We start from the raw sequence: 19,912 nt of genomic DNA on the forward strand, positions 1-19,912 counted from the left end.
GGGATTGAAGCTTCCCAGGGGTTTAAGAAGCTCTCCCAGAACCAGAAAGAGGCCACAATCATTAACCCCAAGTGTGCAGGTCAAGACCTGCACAGAGCTCCAGACATTAACCCCCGGTGTGCAGCTCAAAAACCTGCACTGGGATCATGACACTTAAGTGCTTTTTCACCGCCAGACTTCCTAGCAAATCTCTGCACGTCTGAATTCCTGTTTTTGCCTGCATGCTTCAGCTTTCCTGATTATCTGTCCTGTTCTGCCGTGTATCACTCAATAAACTTCGACCTCAACTCAATAAGAAGATTGTCTACAACTTTTTCCAGCTCTCTCAGTAAGAACTTTCTCTTACAAGTGGCGATTGCCAGCCAGAAGGAGCGGCTCCGGAGAGCTGCCTCCAGAAGAACCATCGGAAGAACTTGCAGATGAGGGCTTGGAGGTTGGAAGAGTGAAGAAAAAAAAAAAAATAAAAAAAAAAACGCGTGTGGCCACACGTGAAACCGATCAAAAGGAAGCCAGCCTGAGAACCTCTGGTGATCGCTCCGAGACCACCTGTGCGATTTTTATAAGTAAACTAGCGTACCGAGTGAGGCTGGAATCATGGCTGCACCTCTTTTGATATTTTTGGTCGACCCAGTCTGCAGCGAGGTCTTCCATCCGAGAGAGGTGTGAGTATCTAACTTTGCTTAAATTGCATTTGTTGATACTAGAACAGAGAAAAATTTGTCCTTGTAGACCACTGTAAATATGGAGTGGTTAAGGAAGCAGGCAGAGAAATATGCTGGCACACCCCAGCTGGAGGGGGTTAATGTGGAAACCACATGGTTAAATTGTATGCGTTGGTTTACCAAAGAGAACAGGGAACTAGATAGAAAGAATTCAATAGGGAAGACTAATAGCCGTGTAGCGGCTTTGTGTAAGACTGTCATAACTTTTGACCAGGCTCTTGAAAGGTAGCCTACACTGCAGTATGTATATGGGATCACCCGGGGAGGGGCAGTGTATGGGGAGAGATTAGAACAGCTGAATGAGACATTAAGGCAAGCAGAGGAAACACAGAGGGAGGGGGTTGAGTTGGAGCCTTTGAGAGCACTTATAGCACAGATGGAGTCTGCAGTGGAGAAGTGCGGGGCTGGTCCAGAAACAATCTCAGAATGAAAATTAATGATAGGAGACTGGCTGAGGGAACACACAGACGCACAGGATAGATTGTCCCGACATCTTCAACACATGCAGACACAGGTGAGTAAAGGATTAGTAGAAGAGGAGGGAAGAGATGATTCGTCCCAGGGAGACTTTAAATTTAACGCTGCTGCTTCAACCCCGAGAAAAATCCCTGGCCAAATGTCCCTGGTCCATCTTAAATTTGTTAAAAATTTGCCTAATTGGGAGCAAAGTAAGGGAGTGTTTCGTAATGTTCTTGGTGTTGAATCATGGCTAGATAAATTTCAAATTGGATCTAGGGAGGATGCTTCCCGTTATTTCATGTCTTTTGTGCCTCCTGAGTTCATGTCCCATCTTAAAGCTCAGCAAGCAAAAGGGATTCAATATGATATTACAGAACCCCAGGGAAGAATGAAGTTTGTGTTTTCATAGAAGTTAGGGGGGAGAAAGCCCTCTCCGGCATTGTTAGATTCTTTTAAAATTAGAAAGGGGAGTGATCTCAGGATAGAGGCAGATAAATGGGTTGCAGCCTGGTGTGTTGTGTTTGATAAGACCTTAGGTACTATGGACCAGGGTGATAAATTCGCTATGATGGAACAATTTGTAAAAAAAAGGTTCCCTTGGAAGGGGTTTTTAAATCAGGAGTTTTGCAAAATGCCGAACCCATTGAGGACGTGGTGGAGGCTTTATTAACTAATGTTAGGACGATGCAGTCCGAGGTGAAGGGTGATGAGTCCAATGTTTTTGCATACCATTCACCTCGGGGTGTATGTGCTGATTCAGGTAGGCCAGGAGTTCCGGGGGGGGTACGGCCAGCTGCCGAGAATGGGCAGGTCCCGTTCGGCAGAGCCCCCACGGGATTCCATGAGAGGTCCTCCTTTGTGTTATTTTTGCGGACAGCTAGGACACTTTAGACGTTTTTGTCCCAACCTTGTGCCAGGGACTATACCCCGAGAACCCCGGGAGCCATTTAACCCCCAACGGCCTCGGGAGTTCTCTAGACCACCTTTCGGAGTTAGACCTCCCTATCCAGCAGTGAATGACCCTAGGCAGTATCAGCAGTATAACAGTCTTCAAATCGTTAACCCAGTTTCACAGGAGCCTTCTGGTACTGCTCCCTCCCCGATAACTCACTCATCCGCGCTCGGAGGTCCATGCTATACAGGGAGAGGTCACTCCTCTTCCCTGTGCTCCACTGATTAGGGAGCTACAGGAACATGAGGACCGGACCATGACTAAGGATCTCTTTGGGGCGGAGGTGGCAGCTGTTGGACGGAAGCCTTGTTCAGATGGGGATGATGGATTTATCGGGCTTCCCACGGAAGGTAACACTGATTGATGGGGTGTACCCCCTGTTCCCCTTGCCCTCCTTGCCCACCTTTCCCTGGGCAACGATGGGAGACCTTATGTCAAAGAGCGAATAGAGGGGCTTCCATGGGAAGACATTTTCATTGATACAGGAGCCTCAGTTTCAGTAACAAGACACAAATTGCAGTCACCCCTTGGACTGCCTGAGATGACTGCTTTGGTAGGATTTGAGGACTCCTGTATTCAAGCAGTAAAAAGTCGTCCAGTAAACCTGAGATTTCAGGACACAGGGGGATCGAAGCAAAGGGGTTTTCGATGCGCTTCTTGGGTAAACCCACAGTTACTTTGGGAACTGATGTTTTGGGAGCAATGGGAATTGTTGTTGATTTGCATAACAAAGTCCTGAGGCGGAATAAAGAAGGCACTATCTGTTCTGTAATTGTCCCTGTGGAGGAGGAGGAGGAGAGTCACAAATTACCCATTGCTAGTTTCGGATTATGTACTGATGAAAATGTTGAAAATGCTGACAATTATGCTTTGAAAAATGAATTGAAGCAAAAGGTTCCCTGAATTGTGGATCTCAAAGAAAACTGATTGTGGGTTAATGCAAACTCAGGTTAAAGTTGATGGTGAAAAACTGCCACCTTTCCAGCATCAGTACCGTATTCCTGAGGACGCAATCCCTTACATAAGGGTTGCAGACAGTGAATCGGAAAAGCAAGGTGTTGTTGTGAAAGGTAATTCCCCATGTAACAGTCCTATTCTACCTGTAGAAAAGGAAGATGGCAGTTTTCAAATGGTAGTAGACCTGAGAGTCATAAATAAGTACACTCCCTCAGCAGCTCACCATGTTGCATCTGTCCCTGAAGTTATGTCACAGCTGAGGAATGATTGTAAAGTGTTTTCTTGTTTGGACATTGCAAATGGCTTTTTCTCAGTACCCCTAACACCTGAATCTGGCCTCTGCTTTGCATTCACTTTTGAGAATGTGCAATACTTGTTCACACGGTTGCCCATGGGATTTCACAGTTCTCCTGTGTATTTCCATCAGGCATTGACTCAAGTGTTAGAACCCCTTGGCTACGGAGACAGTCTTACCGTATGTGGATGATTTATTGATTCAAACTGTCGAATGTGAACACAAAGAGACCCTTGAAAATGTTTGTCAGGCTTTACAAAATGAAGGACTCAAAATGAGTCTAGACAAAGTACAATTGATGAAATCAGAGGTTAAATTTCTGGATGTGTCAGTCTCAGCAGAAGGAAAGAAACCCATGCATGACAGGGTTAAAGCTATTCAAGCTGTCCCCATACCAACTAATATTACTGAGCGCCGAAAATTTTTGAGTCTTATCAATTTTTCCAGAGAATGTATTTAAGATTTCGCTTATCTGGCTAAACCACTGTATGATTTATTGAAAAATGTTGATGATGACTTTGCCCCTGTCAATGTAGAGGGAGCCGCCTTACAGGCTTTTGAGGGATTGAAGCGCGCCCTTACGGCAGCTACTGCATTGGTTAATCCTGACCCTTCCCAGCCATTTCACATTCAGACTCAACACCAGTGATATCTCTATTTTTTCTGTGCTTCTACAAAAATGGCCCAAAGAAAGCCCAGAAGTGTCTAGTCAGTTGTATGCCCTAGGTTACTACTCTAGGTTGCTTACCCCCGTGGAAAAAGGATTCATTTTGTGCATGAAGCACCAACTGGGCGTGCACTGGACTATGAATCAAGTAAGACACATAGTGGGATTTGCTCTTTAAATTTTCCAGACCCCACCGACAATCCTACAAGTCTAAATTTGTTAAAGAAGCTTAGGTCATGGTTAAAAATTTCAGAAAAATAGGACCCTCCGAAGCTAATTGAGAAGGTACTTTAACTGTTACTCATAAGAACTGGCCCCACAGTTTTAGGAGTGCACAGGGTTAACAAATCAAGCTACAAGGGTGTTACAATTGTTCATATCGATCAGTGTAGACTGCTTAATTATCTTACTGACATTTCTGGTAAGGACTGATACTCCACTTTTTTTTTTTCTATTTCCTCCAGGTCAGCTGAAGATTTTCGTATTTGACTCCTGGGACCATGAACCTATTGGATGATCAGGAGATGTTTCGCACTATACAGTGTAACTCTGATAGTGTGAGAGAAGGAGAAGACTAGGAAAATCCAGAAGCCAAAGAATGAAAAGAAGAAGACCAATAAACTTAATTATTGTGCAACTTATTTTTTGGGGGACTAATATTTGAATTATTTTTTTATTATGTGTTTTGTGCTATTTTTAGAATAGCAAGGGTAGAAACAGAAGCGCAGAAAAAAGTGCACACACAGATCAAATGAATATATACAGTCATGGCCAAAAGTATTGACACCCCTGCAATTCTGTCAGATAATATTCAGTTTCTTCCTGAAAATGATTGCAAACACAAATTCTTTGGTATTATTATCTTCAATTAATTTGTCTTAAATGAAAAAACACAAAAGAGAATGAAGCAAAAAGCAAAACATTGATCATTTCACACAAAACTCCAAAAATGGGCCGGACAAAAGTATTGGCACCCTCAGCCTAATACTTGGTTGCACAACCTTTAGCCAAAAATAACTGCGACCAACCGCTTCCGGTAACCATCAATGAGTTTCTTACAATGCTCTGCTGGAATTTTAGACCATTCTTCTTTGGCAAACTACTCCAGGTCCCTGATATTTGAAGGGTGCCTTCTCCAAACTGCCATTTTTAGATCTCTCCACAGGTGTTCTATGGGATTCAGGTCTGGACTCATTGCTGGCCACCTTAGAAGTCTCCAGTGCTTTCTCTCAAACCATTTTCTAGTGCTTTTTGAATTGTGTTTTGGGTTATTGTCCTGCTGGAAGACCCATGACCTCTGAGGTAGACCCAGCTTTCTCACACTGGGCCCTAAATTATGCTGCAAAATTTGTTGGTAGTCTTCTGACTTCATAATGCCATGCACACAGTCAAGCAGTCCAGTGCCAGAGGCAGCAAAGCAACCCCAAAACATCAGGGAACCTCCGCCATGTTTGACTGTAGGGACCGTGTACTTTTCTTTGAATGCCTCTTTTTTCTCCTGTAAACTCTATGTTGATGCTTTTGCCCTAAAAGCTCTACTATTGTCTCATCTGACCAGAGAACATTCTTCCAAAATGTTTTAGGCTTTTTCAGGTAAGTTTTGGCAAACTCCAGCCTGGCTTTTTTATGGCTCGGGGTAAGAAGTGGAGTCTTCCTGGGTCTCCTACCATACAGTCCCTTTCATTCAGATGCCGACGGATAGTACGGGTTGACACCGTTGTACTCTCGGACTGCAGGGCAGCTTGAACTTGTTTGGATGTTAGTGGAGGTTCTTTATCCAACATCCGCACAATCTTGCGTTGAAATCTCTTGTCAATTTTTCTTTTCCGTCCACATCTAGGGAGGTTAGCCACAGTGCCATGGGCTTTAAACTTCTTGATCACACTGCGCACGGTAGACACAGGAACATTCAGGTCTTTGGAGATGGACTTGTAGCCTTGAGATTGCTCATGCTTCCTCACAATTTGGTTTCTCAAGTCCTCAGACAGTTCTTTGGTCTTCTTTCTTTTCTCCATGCTCAATGTGGTATGCACAAGGACACAGGACAGAGGTTGAGTCAACTTTAATCCATGTCAACTGGCTGCAAGTGTGATTTACTGTAGTTATTGCCAACACCTGTTAGGTGCCACAGGTAAGTTATAGGTGCTGTTAATTACACAAATTAGAGAAGCATCACATGATTTTTCAAACAGTGCCAATACTTTTGTCCAGCCTCTTTGTTATGTTTGGTGTGGAATTATATCCAATTTGGCTTTAGGACAATTCTTTTAGTGTTTTTTCATTTAAAACAAATTAAAAGATAATACCAAAGAATGTGTTTGCAATCATTTTCAGGAAGAAACTGAGTATTATCTGACAGAATTGCAGGGGTGTCAATACATTTGGCTATGACTGTATAAAAAGGCTTTATTAAACACCAATGGCTGACAGACAGAAAAATTTATTTTATAAACACCATAAAATCACAAAAAACCATGGACAATTCAAACCTGACACGGTATACCAAGAAGGCAATATTTGATAAGGGTGCAGCTGTGAATGAGTGACTCACACATTAAGCACTGCCAGGGCGGCATATAAAAGGCACGTTATATTAAGGTCCAAAATATCAATAAATGCTATGGTATTTTAATTAATATTTGATATTAGATAGTATGATAACACATCAAGATTATCCCAACTTGCTAATGAACTAATACCATAAGCGCCCTGAGCAGAGATCATACGCTAGACACCTACATATAGAACATTATAAAATAAACACTCCATGCATTGGTGTTACAGAGGTCAATAGATAAATCACCAAAAAGCCACCGCTGGGGCACTGTGCAATATTTTATTGCTCTGGCAGATACAAAATAATAATAATTTATGCACTAAACCAAGTATAATATAGATACTCTATCCCAAAGAGGCCGGTATAGTGGATATTTAATGAATTGTTGTCACTTTAAGATTTATGCCAGAGCAATAGCAATGCTATATCCATGAGCACTCTCAACAGTGGCCATGTGATACATACAAAAACATGCATAAGAGTAACAAGCACACACTGCGATCATATAATTACCCAGAGCCTAGGTCATACCATCAGGTCTGCAGGATAACCGCTGCTGCAATGACGATGCCTGCTGCGGATCCTTCTCCTGTTCTGAGTCTGACCTATTGTCACCGGCACCCTCTTCCCCCAACGGATGCCAATCCGGGTCAACAACTGGGTCATCCATGACCTCATCTTCATTGTCATCTGCACCTTCCTCTGTGTCATTGTGTAAGGTGGTATTGTATGCGGGAAGGGGGCACCTGAGTTTCATCAGGGTCTGATTCGGGCTCAGTAGACTGCGAGGGCAATGTAGCGCTGTGGGTGAATGTACCAGCGGAATCATCTAGCAGTGACTGTGCATCAGTGCACTCTATGTCAGATTCATCTTGGACTGGGGAATTCAGGATTTGACTTGATAACCCAGGAATGGTATGTGAAAAGAGCTCCATGGAGTAATCTGAAGTTGTAAGAGAATGGTCAGCTATAATACAGTCATATGTTAAAGTTTGGGCACCCCTATTAATGTTAACCTTATTTCTTTATAACAATTTTGGTTTTTACAACAGCTATTTCAGTTTCATATATCTAATAACTGATGGACTCAGTTATATTTCTGGATTCAAATGAGGTTTATTGTACTAACAGAAAATGTGCAATCTGCATTTAAACAAAATTTGACCGGTGCACAAGTATGGGCACCTCAACATAAAAAAGTGACAATAATATTTCGTAGATCCTCCTTTTGCAAAAATAACAGCCTCTAGTCGCTTCCTGTAGCTATTAATGAGTTCCTGGATCCTGGATGAAGGTATTTGTGACCATTCCTGTTTACAAACAATTCCAGTTCAGTTAAGTTTGATGGTCGCCGAGCATGGACAGCCCGCTTCAAATCATCCCACAGATGTTCAATGATATTCAGGTCTGGGGACTGGGATGACCATTCCAGAACATTATAATTGTTCCTCTGCATGAATGCCTGAGTAGATTTGGAGTGGTGTTTTGGATCATTGTCTTGCTGAAATATCCATCCCCTGCGTAACTTCAACTTAGTCACTGATTCTTGCACATTATTATCAAGAATCTGCTGATAGTGAGTTGAATCCATGCGACCCTCAACTTTAGCAAGATTCCCGGTGCCGGTATTGGCCACACAGCCCCAAAGCATGATGGAACCTCCACCAAATTTTACTGTGGGTAGCAAGTGTTTTTCTTGGAATGCTGTGTTTTTTTAGCCTCCATGCATAACGCCTTTTTGTATGACCAAACAACTCAATCTTTGTTTCATCAGTCCACAGGACCTTCTTCCAAAATGTAACTGGCTTGTCCAAATGTGCTTTTGCATACCTCAGGCAACTCTGTTTGTGGCGTGCTTGCAGAAATGGCTTCTTTCGCATCACTCTCCCATACAGCTTGCGCTGTATTGTTGACCGATGCACAGTGACACCATCTGCAGCAAGATGATGCTGCAGGTCTTTGGAGGTGGTCTGTGGATTGTCCTTGACTGTTCTCACCATTCTTCTTCTCTGCCTTTCTGATATTTTTCTTGGCCTGCCACTTCTGGGCTTAACAAGAACTGTACCTGTGTTCTTCCATTTCCTTACTATGTTCCTCACAGTGGAAACTGACAGGTTAAATCTCTGAGACAACTTTTTGTATCTTTCCCCTGAAAAGCTATGTTGAATAATCTTTGTTTTCAGATCATTTGAGAGTTGTTTTGAGGAGCCCATGATGCCACTCTTCATAGGAGAATCAAATAGGAGAACTACTTGCAAGTGGCCACCTTAAATACCTTTTCTCATGATTTGGTACACCTGGCTATGAAGTTCAAAGCTCAATGAGGTTACAAAACCAATTTAGTGCTTCAGGAAGTCAGTAAAAAGTAGTTAGGAGTGTTCAAATCAAGAAAATGATAAGGGTGCCCATACTTTTGCACAGGTCAAATTTTGTTTAAATGCAGATTGCACATTTTCTGTTAGTACAATAAACCTCATTTGAATCCAGAAATATAACGGAGTTCATCAGTTATTAGATATATGAAACTGAAATAGCTGTTGCAAAAACCAAAATTGTTATAAAGAAAAAAGGTTAACATTAATAGGGGTGCCCAAACTTTAACATATGACTGTATACTGAGCCGCCATGATGAATCAGGCAGCCATCTTGTGAAAGTTAGGATACAGACTTAACTTTTAGAATAGTGTTAATATGATGTACTTTGGTAAAGCAGATGGAAGAACTAAAATGAGATCATTCCTACTGGCAAAGGAAAATTGGATCAATAGGGGAATAGGGTTGACAAACATATGGTCAATGTGTGTATACGTGATAATGTTGGAAGAAGAACACACTCATTAAGATGTCAAATGCATGAATTTATGGATTAAGTCTGGAGGCAGGGATAAGATTAAGGACAGAAGCTATAGATACCAAAGACTTTTATGGGTTTTAGTGGTGTTTGGGGAAACGTTAATTAATGTCTTCGTATTATGTCATTATATTCTTTGTTCTGTACTACACGTTCCTCTAGAATTATCATGTAAATGCCCTCTGCAGCAAAATGCAGCTTTCTTTGTTAGAATTATGTATAAGAAGCCCCTGTTACTGTTGATCGGGGCCATTCCACCACCATCATGCCGCTGTGCCACACCATGGCCAGGCTAAAGGGCCTTTTCACCACCAGACTTCCTAGCGAATCTCTGCACGTCTGAATTCCTGTTTTTGCATGCATGCTTCAGCTTTCCTGATTATCTGTCATGTTCTGCCGTGTATCTCTCAATAAACTTCGACCTCAGCTCAATAAAAAGATTGTCTACAACTTTATCCGGCTCTTCCAGCTCTCTCAGTAAGAACTTTCTCTTACAAAGTGTGTGCTGTGGCATCCTTCACTTTTGGTGTGGGTGAAGGACACAAGGAAAGGTGTTGTTCCTGACCAGAAGCCTGCACTGACGATTCTGTGCTTGCAGTTTTTGTAACTTTAGAAGAGGAGGCAATAGAGCTGGAGGCTGTTTCGGCAATGTAAGCCACAACCTGTTCCTGATGCTCCGGCTTTAAAAGCGATTTACCTGCTCCCAGAAAAGGGAACACAGGCTCAACACTTCCTACCTTAGCTGCTATTGTGCTTTTGCCAGAACCAGCAGATGCCCCACCACCATCATCAATACCAGCTGCGCCCCACCGCCCACGTCCTCTTCCACCAGACTTCATGTTTGGGAAAATGTACCAAAAATACCAGCAGAGAAATGGTACTGTATGAGGAGCGTACAGCTGTGTAAGGTGTATGTAAAAAGTGAAATCTCCGTATATATTTTGTCACAGACGCTCACCCAGTATGTATTTCACCGTAATCCAACAAGCAGATTGTTATGCTGTGAGGCTGGAAACCTCCGAGAGCTGAACCCTAAGGACCGCGACGACGGAACTACCCTAGGCGAGCTGACCAGGTGGACCACCCCCTATACAGGGAGTGTTAGGGGCAGACCCAAGGGAGACTATCACCGCGGAAGCTGATACCCGGGGACAACCGGAGGATGACGCAGGCCGAGGGAGGACTGGAGAACCGACGGGGAAAAGAGACGACCACAGGGGAGACTGCTGTTGCCGCGAGGATGGAGGTGACCACCAGGAGGGATGCTGGAACAGGTAGCGGAAGGGAAGCTGGAACAGGCGGATGAGGACAGGAACGGAGCAGACCTGGAAAGGAACACGAGAGGGTAACTAACAGGCAGACTAACGGAAAGTCAGGAGGAGTGCAAGGCACAGAGACAGACAGCGCTAGGAAGCGTGGACCCGATATCAGAGCGCGAAGCACAATTGATAATCAGGCAGGGAACCTAGGGAGAGGCTGCCTGATATAGGGCACGCAGGTGGACTTCCGGGTTAGGGAGAGGCGGAGTCTGGGATCTGAGGGATAGGACGCTTGGTCAGGGGGGGCGTGCGCCTGCGTACCTGGAGAGGAGCAGAGGAGGCGGGCCGAGAGGACCGGAAGTGCCTGGACAGCGTGGAGCCAGAGGGGAAAGCGGAGACCGCCGGCGTCATGGCAACAAGGGACGCAGCAGAGGTGGGCGGCGCGGCGGCGGCAGGAGCAGGACCAGAAGCAGGGTCAGGACGCGCTGTGGCGGCAGCGGTCAGAGCGGCGGCTACAGAAGCCGCAGGACGCGCCGGAGCCGGGGAGGTGAGCGTGACACAGATATACGGTACTGTATCAGAGGTGTACAGCTGTATACGTTGTTTGTGGAACTGTCAATCTCCGTATATGTATGTACGGAGTGTCTCACACACACACACGCTGACTCTGTGTAGATGTGACTGTAATAAGAACAGCAGATATCCGATACTGTTTGAGAATCGGACAGCTCAATACGGTGTATGGAGAAATGGAAATGTCCGTATATGTATTTATGGAGTCTCACAGACACACGCTGACTCTGTGTAAATGTGACCGTAATAAGAACAGCAGATATCCGATGCTGTTTGAGAATCGGACACCTCTATACGGTGTATGGAGAAATGGAAATGTCCGTATATGTATTTATGGAGTCTCACAGACACACGCTGACTCTGTGTAAATGTGACCGTAATAAGAACAGCAGATATCCGATGCTGTTTGAGAATCGGACACCTCTATACGGTGTATGTATGGAAAATTGTTAATCTCCGTGTATTTTTTTACGGAGTCACATACATATAGCATGTATTTGTCCGTGATACCAGCCGGTACACGGTAGTGTGTGAGGAGCGTACACCTCTATACGGTGTGTGCAAAAATTTACGCTCAGTAACTACTGTGCAGAAAAAAAAGGAATAAAAGTATTTTTGCTTTGAAAAAAGCAGTCTGCACAGCAGTGTGCACACAGCGCTGCAGCTATCAGGTAGCCTTATAAGGCAGCCTAATAACCACCAGCACTGCTGCACACAAAAGTGTGAAAAAATGAACGCTTGGTAACTGTGCAGAGAAAAGAAATAAAAGTTTTTTGATTTGCAAACTGCAATGCAGCTATCAGGGAGCCTTATAAGGCAGCCTAATCACCAACAGAGCTGCTGCGCACAAATATAGCCTCCCCTGTCACTGCACACTATACTGTCGAGTTGTACAGTGAAAATCGCTATCAGCAGAAGCACTTTTTTTTTTTTTCTTTTCCTGCCTAAACACTCTCCCTATTGAGAACGAGCAGCAGCATCCTCTCCTTATGCTAAGATCGGCAGAAGTAAGATGGCGGTCGGCGGGCACGGCCTTTTATAGCCACTGTGACGCCACACAAAGCCAGCCAATCACTTGGATGCTCTTCTCTAAGATGGTGGGGGCGGCTGCCTATGTAATCGCGTTGCCCACAGTGTGCGTCCTTGATGATTGGCTGAGAAAAGGTGCAGGAAGTATTGTGGGAAACGCGACTTTGGCGCTCAAGTCTGCGACCTCATGCTATGGTCGGGTTTCGATAGGCAAAACCCGACTTTATCCAAGGTCGGCGAATTCTGAATTTGGCCGACCTGTTTCGCTCAACTCTACTGACAAGGACTTGAGCAACCTGAGGGTATAAAAAGCCTTCCCAGATCCAGAGAGAGGAGCCACAATTATTATCCCCTGTTGCACCAGTCCCAAGCCTACCATAGAATCATGACACCTCCTCTCTGTGGGAGCCCACCAAAAGCAGGGAGCCATTGGTGGGTAATCAGCCTTGGAAGCAGCTCTAATCCCGGTGAATCAGCGTAAGGGTGAGACTGTAACTTGCACCATCTTGGGTATTTTCTGGGACTGTTCTATAGGCTATTGTGTGTTGGTGGTTCAATAAATTATTGCATCACTGTTTTACCCTCACAGTGTTGTCTGAGTAGTGTTCTCCCACGGGGAAAGAGAGCGTGCTGCTTTCAGTGGTATGAGCCCTGGTCCATACAGTCTTTGTAAAAACAGCCGGGCCAGCGGACGAAAGCACCCACTAATCCTGTGTCTCTACACCAGTTTAAATAAATCAGGCCAAGGTTATATTAGAAAGAAGCAGTGATTAAACCTGACCTGTATAAAACAACTACCGTGGTGTTATGTTATGAGTGTTATTAAAGGTGTATCAACCGGGTAATAACAATAATAAATTTTATTTCTATAGCGCCGACATATTCCGCAGCACTTTACATTTTAGAGGGGACTTGTACAGACAATAGACATTACAGCATAACAATAATCACATAGATCATAACAGATACCAAGAGGAATGAGGGCCCTGCTCGCAAGCTTACAATCTATGAGGAAAAAGGTAGACACGGAAGGTGAGTGGTAACAATTGCCCTGATTGTATGGACCAGCCATAATGTTAAGTGTAATGCCATATATCTCATGCCTTGGATTGAGGTGACCTATTGGTTAGGACAAAGTGGTAGTGACACTAAGAATTAGCTAGACTCTCCAGACAATGTCCACAATATGCTTTGTAGAACAATTATAGATAATGGGGTGTTTGGAAATAAGATGAACAATATAGTCAGCCATACAAATAAACCTACCTGTTTTGCAAAAAATATTGTATCCAGTCGGGAGTCTCTGACTACAGCTCCAGATGGCTCTTCTCCTGGTTGCCATTTGAAGAGGAAAATTAAACCTTGCACAGGCCTGAAACACATAATTATAGTATTGAAATTATACTGTTGAACCAGTCAGGACGTTTCACTACTAAAACTAGTGTATGGATTTAGCAGTCAAAACAATACGCATTTTTTAATAATCTCAAGTGCCAGAGATGAGAATCGAAGCTTTGAGGCCACAATCAAATTACCCCGGGTGCTTTGGGACAAGTTATATCACTCAGAGACCATCATCATGTTGTGGTCTCTACCGACATTAAAACGTCTCCATGTACCACAGACATACCGACATCTGACGTGTTATTACGCCAATGTAGGTATCCTTGCCTTTGAAGTGGGCTCCGGCGGTGAGCCCATATCTTTTCTGGGACATGTCTGCTGTTTTGAACAGCTGACATGTGCCCGCAATAGCCACGGGTAGAATCGAGATTCACCCGTGGCTATTAACTAGTTAAATGCAGCTGTCAAACAGAGGCATTTAAATGGCGCTTCTGGCCATTGGGACCGAAATACGCACACTGGTGACCCGCGTCACATGATCGCGGGTCACCGGCGGGTCATCGGCATGACAACCTGAAGTCTCCTGGACACCTCTATGGTTGTCAGTGCCAGATTGCTGTGAGCTGAATTACTGACTTGCTATCTGCTCATCGCCTCTATGTAGCTGAGCCGATTGAGTAATGGCAGCTTCTAGCCTAATATGAAGACTATTGAAGCATGGCAAAAGTATAAAAAAAAAAAAAAAAAAAAAAAAAAAAAAGTGTTGCAAATTATATATATAAGTTTAAATCATCCCCTTTTGCTCCATTCAAAATAAAACAAAAATAAAATCAAACATATATATTTGGTATCTCCGTGTTCAGAATCGCCCTGATCAATTAACCCCTCAAGGACCAAGCAATTCTGTAGGTTAAAGACTAGGCCTTAATTTTGAAATCAGACCACTGTCAATTTATGTGCTTATAACTCTGGAACGCTTTAACGGATCCCGCTGATTCTGAGAATGATTTTTTGTGACATAACGTGCTTCATGTTAGTGGTAAAAAAATTTCAATATGACTTGTGTTTAGTTATGAAAAAAACGGAAATATGGCGAAAATTTTTAACATTTTGCAATTTTCAAACTTTTAATTTTTATGCCCTTAAATAAGAAAGATATGTCACAAAAAATAGTTAATAAATAACAATTCCCACATGTCTACTTTACATCAGCACAATTATGGAACCAAATTTTTTTTTGTTAGGAAGTTATAAGGGTTAAAAGTTGATCAGCAATATCTCATTTTTCCAACAAAACTTACAAAACCATTTTTTTAGGGACCACCTCACATTTGAAGTCACTTTGAGGGGTCAATATGACAGAAAATACCCAAAAGTGACACAATTATAAAAACTGCACCCCCTCAAGGTGTTCAAAACCAAATTCAAGAAGTTTATTTACCCTTTAGGTACTTCGCAAGAATTGAAGCAATGTGGAAGGAAAAAAATGAACAATTAACTTTTTCACCAAAATTTTTCTTTGGACACAATTTTTTTTATTTTGGCAAGGGTTTCAAGAGAAAATGAACCACAATATTTGCAGTTCAATTTCTCCTGAGTACACTGATACCCCATGTGTGAAGGAAGACCAATCTTTAGGCGCACGGCAGTGCTCAGAAGGGAAGGAGCATCATTTGAGATTTTGAATGTCAAATTGGCTGGAATCGAGAGCGGACACCATGTCACGTTTGGAGAGCCCCTGATGTACCTAAACAGTGGAAACCCCTCATAAGTGACCCCATTTTGGAAACTAGACCCCCCAAGGAACTTATTTAAAAGCGTAGTGAGCACTTTGAACCCCCAAGGGCTTCACAGACGGTAATAATGTAGAGCCATAAAATTTAAAAAAAAAAATCATTTTTTCCACAAAAATAATCTTTTCATCCCCAAATTTATTTTCCCAAGGGTAAGAGGACTCTAAAAGTTGTTGTGCAATTTGTCCTGAGTACGCTGATACCCCATATGTGGGGGTAAACCACTGTGTGGGTGCATGGCAGAGCTAAGAAAGGAAGGAGCGCCGTTTGACGTTTTCAATGCAAAATTGGCTGGAATTGAGATCGGACGCCATGTTGAGTTTGGAGAGACCCTGATGTGCCTAAACAGTGGAAACTGTCAAGGGAGTTTCAGTCTTCCAATTAGAAATCGTCCAGACCTGAATAAGTAAGATGCCTCTTTATTGGACATGCCGGCATGGAGAGAGAATGACAGCCACACCAGGTGTGGGCCGTCCTCTGTCTAACTCAATACATATTCTTAAGAGTTTAAATAGCAAAGCCGAAAGGCGTTGAAAACACTACATTTGCAAAAAGAGTACATGGAATATGCTTAGCTTGTTATAAATCCTTCTTATCTAAGTTACCAGAGAAGCAAAGGTATGACTTTTATTTTGTACATTAGATAAGTTTTGCAACCTAAGCATTACACCCATGTATTACATCAGCTGAAAAGAGTTTCAGAGTCTAGGCAAAATAAATGGCATATGCAATCATGTGTGCATATATACTGTGGATATATATATATATATATATATATATATATATATATATATATATATATATAATCTCCACACACATGTATATATACATATATATACACACACATACATATATACATACATATGCACATAAAAGAAAGAACTTTATTACAATTATTATAACATTCCCTCGTCTTGTAATAAAATCATTTATCTGTACACATTGTCAGATTTCACAGAAGATCTTCATATAATCTAGAGGGAGAGTAATATGTTCAGTATATTTATCATTAAGTCAAAAAATTTTCATTCTTTCGTTGGATTCCAAGATCGCCATTCCTTGATGCATAGTTTTTGTTATGGCAGAGTCAATCAGTCTTTGAACAAGTCCTCTAATGCATAGAATAGCACAGCATCCACAAACAATCAGCCCTTCGGCCACGATGGTAAGAAATGTCAGCGCAGAAGTGATTAATCAGGACCATTTCCCAAACCATCCTTCAGTCCAGGAATATGTCGTCATATCCAGAGTTCTCAGCTAATTCATTAGACAGGGCAGTAAGTCCATCAAGAGCTTTGGAGATACTTCCATCAAAATCTGTATTAAGGATAAAGGGTGCAACAAAAATCCTCAAAACATTTTATATACACCTCCCTTTTCTGCCAAGAGCTTGTCTAATACCATCCTATTCTACCAAGCCATGAGAGGAGTTGGTCCTAATTACTCAGCTATCCATTTAACTGCATCTAGGGTATAATTAACAAATCTCTGCTGGTTCTAGTATAAATAGTTTATCCAATCTACATTCATTTTTATAATCACCCACCAAATTATGGATTCCAACCCGGCTGCTACCTGGATCCTAGCCTTGTACTCGTTGGACACTCCCCTGGGAACTCCAATGTCATCTCTGTAGATACTAGAATGGAAGGATCCTTGCAGAGCTTCACGTTTCTGTCTCTTCCCACTACGGACCTTTGGCCATATCCCTGTTGACAACAGGTGGAACGGCATGATTGGCTGGACCACTGCACAATCCCCTCGGGAACCATGTGGTAGTCTGGCTCTTATGCTTTTATCACCGCATAACCACCATACATCCGCTCTCAGGGTAGTCTGGTTTGACCATATAGCCGAGTACTTGGCCCTGTGGGAGACAATGATCCATTCTCTACAAGAGTCCCTTGGAGCTCTCCGAAGTCGTGCCCATGCCCTGGAAGACTAAAACAAGTATAGTTACCAGGATTAGCAATCACCTGTGGTGGGATATCCGGTTTCTCAAGTGGAGGATATAAAAATGATAACATTTTACATTTTCCTTCCCTTTCTGAGCAGACATAAGTTTTACTATACACCTTAATTTTTTAAACTTTTTGCAATGTATTTAAGCCATTCTAACCATTCATTCTTCTCCTCACAGCCTCTCTCTAGAGCTAGTTTATCTTCATAAGTTAGGTTAGACAATCCAACTATGAACCCTATGGACTGTGTTATGGTTCTCTCTGGCATACCTTCCTTGGGTCTATGTATGCTATTATTCTGAACTTCTATGTAGGAATGTCCTATTGGGTCTGCTCCTGACATATCAGCTCCTATATATAACCTTTGATCCCTCATCTTAGGGTTTTTTTAAAAGTTCTCAGTAGCTGATTACAATTATTCTTATTTGTGTAAGGGGATCTCCTTTTTCCCAATGGAGAACCAGGCTTTAAATCTATGTAGCCATAAGGCTTATACCTATAGTCTCGGGCTACAATTGTCCATGCTCATGCTGCTTTACTCCAGTCACACACATACGTCCCCTCTGCTATTAGAGCTCATAACACAAACATTCTTATCAGACTCTGCTAGTTTCACAGCTTGTTCCCCATCTCTGCATCATTCATACAACAGACAGAAATCCACTAACATGGCGGCCTCCTGCCCGATTTCAAAAGTAAGATTCAAAGTCTTAAATCTGAAACCATTCCACCGCCCTGGACTTTCCTCTCCTGCTGGGTCTATTACCCTCCAATCTCCCATCACTATGGTCACGAAGAATATACATGTGACTAACCCTGATGTACACATCCTAGATCTGACCGTCTTGTCCGGGTAGGGGGATGAATGGGAGACTTCACCAGTTTGAGACAAGCTTTCCCTTGTGGAAAACCTCCCTTTGTAGCTGGACTTTGACAAGCAAGTCAGATCCTACTCTGTCCCTACCTGTCTGACAAGTTTACAGTATGAGAGATGGACCCAAGTATCTTGACCGCAGTAGAAGTCCACAGGACTTGGTAAGGACCTTCCCACTTAGGATGGTGCTGGTGTTTCTTCTTTATCACCTTCACAAGGACCCAGTCTGCAGGTTTCACAATCTCAGGATTTGTTAGTGGGTTTCCTGGATCAAAACTACGAGTAGAAACTTCTTTGTGAGTTAATATCTTAGCCATATATTCTGCTAATGTTCAAGCAACTTCCTCATCTATCCTTCTAAAGAGCTTTAGCTGAGGTAACAGAAAAGATCTCCCATATATGACTTCAAAGGCTGTCAGCACTACCGATGTCCGTGTGACATACATATTTAGTGCAACCAATAGGAAACAGTGCAACCAATCTTTCCTGTTTCCTGCATGGCCTTTGTCAATCTATTTTTCAAGATCCCACTGTGTCTCTCAACCAGTCCAGCTGACTGAGGATGACAGGCACAGCGGTTTCCCCAACTCAATTGACAATGTTTTAGGTAATAATAACATTACTTAGTTTACTATATATTTTCTGGAACCCCAAATCTGGGTATGACTTCTTTTAGAAGGGCCTTTGGTACCATTAATGCACCAGGGTGGACAGTTTCAATCCACCTGCTGAAAGCATCCATAATAACAAGGCCGGACTTTTTCCCGCACACTTGTTCAATAAAATCCATACAAATGTGTTGGAATGAATAAGTATTCAGGGTGAGGACATTGTCCTCTCTCCGGTCTCAGATTCCCTTAGGAATTATTTTTGCACAAGTAATGCAGATTAAACAAAAAATTTTTAATAGTTAGTAAAGCCATACATCATAAATACGTAAGATATGACCTCTACCATCCCTCCTGTTGAGACATAGCTTATGCCATGGCTCAATACTGTGACATATCTTAGGAGGTCACTGTGCAGTTTATACATATAGGTCATCTTTAAAAATAACCCCTTTTGTTAGCAATTTTTCTTTTTTTTTTTTTTTTATTTTATTTTAATGCCAATAGCATGTCATCCACATATAAGAGCATCTGGCTCCCTTCTGGTGACTCACATTGAGCTAGGTTAGCCAATTTTACCTGGAAAACAATAGTAGGTGATTCACAGTACCCTTGTAGGATTCCGGTGAATGTATACCTGCTCCCCTTATATATGAATACAAACCAAACCTGGCTATCTGGATGTACCAGGATGCTGAAGGAGACATTACTGACATCACTGTAAAGACCTTATGTTCCGGCCTCCAGTTATTCAGCGGAGTATGGGGGTCTGGCACTGTGGGGGCTCTTGGAATCACAGCCTCGTTTACAGATGGGGGCGCCCTCCCTACTGGAAACAAGGTTGTGTTACAAGGTGAGCTGGACAGGATATAATCACCCATTTTATCAATTCCACATCTGCAGGTCATGTGGACCACAAAGATCCTGGGTATGTGGTCAATTCTTCCTCTAATTCTAGGAAAGGATCAGCATTTCTCACTCGTTCCCCTGCCTCGCTGCAGGTGGACACTG

The 19,912-nt window shown here is 42.8% G+C and overlaps 1 protein-coding gene across 7 annotated transcripts in view; it reads right to left on the reverse strand.

Moving 5' to 3' along the window:
- UCHL5 (ubiquitin C-terminal hydrolase L5) overlaps positions 1-19,912 on the reverse strand; it is a 539,393-nt gene that overhangs the window by 459,914 nt on the left and 59,567 nt on the right. For all 7 annotated transcript variants that reach the window (XM_073573025.1, XM_073573020.1, XM_073573022.1 and 4 more), the window contains exon 3: positions 13,588-13,693. In XM_073573025.1, the coding sequence (XP_073429126.1) occupies positions 13,588-13,693 (106 nt within the window). The remainder of the gene's footprint in view (positions 1-13,587; positions 13,694-19,912) is intronic.

Source organism: Dendrobates tinctorius, unplaced genomic scaffold (genome assembly GCF_039654945.1).
Source record: "Dendrobates tinctorius isolate UK_male_01 unplaced genomic scaffold, ASM3965494v1 ptg000033l, whole genome shotgun sequence".
NCBI classification, from domain to species: Eukaryota; Metazoa; Chordata; class Amphibia; order Anura; family Dendrobatidae; genus Dendrobates; species Dendrobates tinctorius.